Consider the following 1,315-nt stretch of genomic DNA (forward strand, 5'->3'; position numbering starts at 1 on the left):
TTTGCTTCGACAGTTCCTTCCATTGCAAAGAGCCCAACGTTTTTGCTCTCCTTTTTGCCCCGCTTTTTCCCTCTCTTCATCGTCCTTCACTAACTCCCTTTCTGAATATTTTTTTCCTACATTCACGTTCAGCGTAAAGCTGAACCGTAGCAAGGTGTTCCTCGCACCCCAACATAGTTAATATACTGCTTCCCTATTTACATTCATCGATTCCTTTCCCTCCTCCCCCCCCCCGCCTCATAAACAAATACTATTATAGGAGACGATGCCGAGCACAGGCGGAGAAGCGGGAGAAGGTAAATATCGTGTAGTCAAGAAAAACGCCCATCGCAAGAAAAAAAACGGCCATTACAACATTTAACCCATAAAAACAAAAAGCAATGAAAGCAACAACTCTCTTTCATATAAAAATAAAACTAAAAAAAAGCTGAATGGGGGGAGGTTATATGGGAGGTTCACCCAAATATCTCGTCCACCTTGTTAACGCACATACATAGGTAACCGACAGGGCCCCCCGCCAAATTATCATTTGTCTTGTAATGCTGTTTAACTACTGTTCATCGGTTCCCTGCCTTCAGCCCTCACCTCCGCTACCAAAAAAACAAGCACAGAAAAAAAAAGATCGCTAATAGTACAATAGTATACCGTTAATGTTGCCCCCGGGGGTCCGTATATGCAGCTCTACATGTCGTAGTATATGTGGATGGATCCACATGGCGCACCTTAACAGCTGGAGCCGCTGCCGGAATTGGCAAATACTGAGGCACTCGACCAAGAAAGTTCTTTTTATACTCACTCATAAAGTCACGATTCTCAAAAACCACCTTCCTCTCCAAAGGCTTCAATTGAGGGCGGGGTAGTGCATCAGAAGGATACGCCTTATAGTCTGCATGAGATGTGCTGTGATACATCTCAGGGTCCGTGTGGCACGGACAGAAATAACCCTTCGCAGAAGCCTTTCTATCATCTGCCATTTCTCTTGATACCCGCAAATACGGCTCGGAAGGCTGTGCTACGGCATTAACTGCTTGTGCTCTTGCCCTCTCGTTGGCAGAAGAAGTAGCCCTAGGTGCACCAAATTGTCTTCCAGTAGGCGAAGACAAACGACCAGCACCTAACAAGCTTTCTTCTCCGCTGTGACGAAGAGCAGTATCCGCAGCCATAGCAGCAGACCGGCCATTCAGCTTCAACTGTGGCTCGAAAGCCTTGTGGACTCCTGACTCACGGAGCGGAAAGCATCCGCATCCCCACGGCGGGGCTTCACCAGCCGCACATCCTTCGAAACAGACGATTCTCGCACGTACGCCGTGGGGTC

General features: G+C 47.7%; 1 protein-coding gene across 1 annotated transcript; it reads right to left on the reverse strand.

Annotated features, from left to right (window-relative positions):
* Window positions 1-647: 647 nt before the first annotated feature.
* On the reverse strand, window positions 648-1,315 carry Tco025E_10289 (microtubule-associated protein; the record flags this gene model as incomplete). The annotated part of the gene is made up of 1 exon (XM_029377068.1): window positions 648-1,315. A coding segment is annotated over one exon (668 nt), but the record flags the coding sequence as incomplete, so codon positions are not given.

This window comes from Trypanosoma conorhini (genome assembly GCF_003719485.1).
Source record: "Trypanosoma conorhini strain 025E chromosome Unknown Tco_14.4_contig_01592, whole genome shotgun sequence".
NCBI lineage: Eukaryota > Euglenozoa > Kinetoplastea > Trypanosomatida > Trypanosomatidae > Trypanosoma > Trypanosoma conorhini.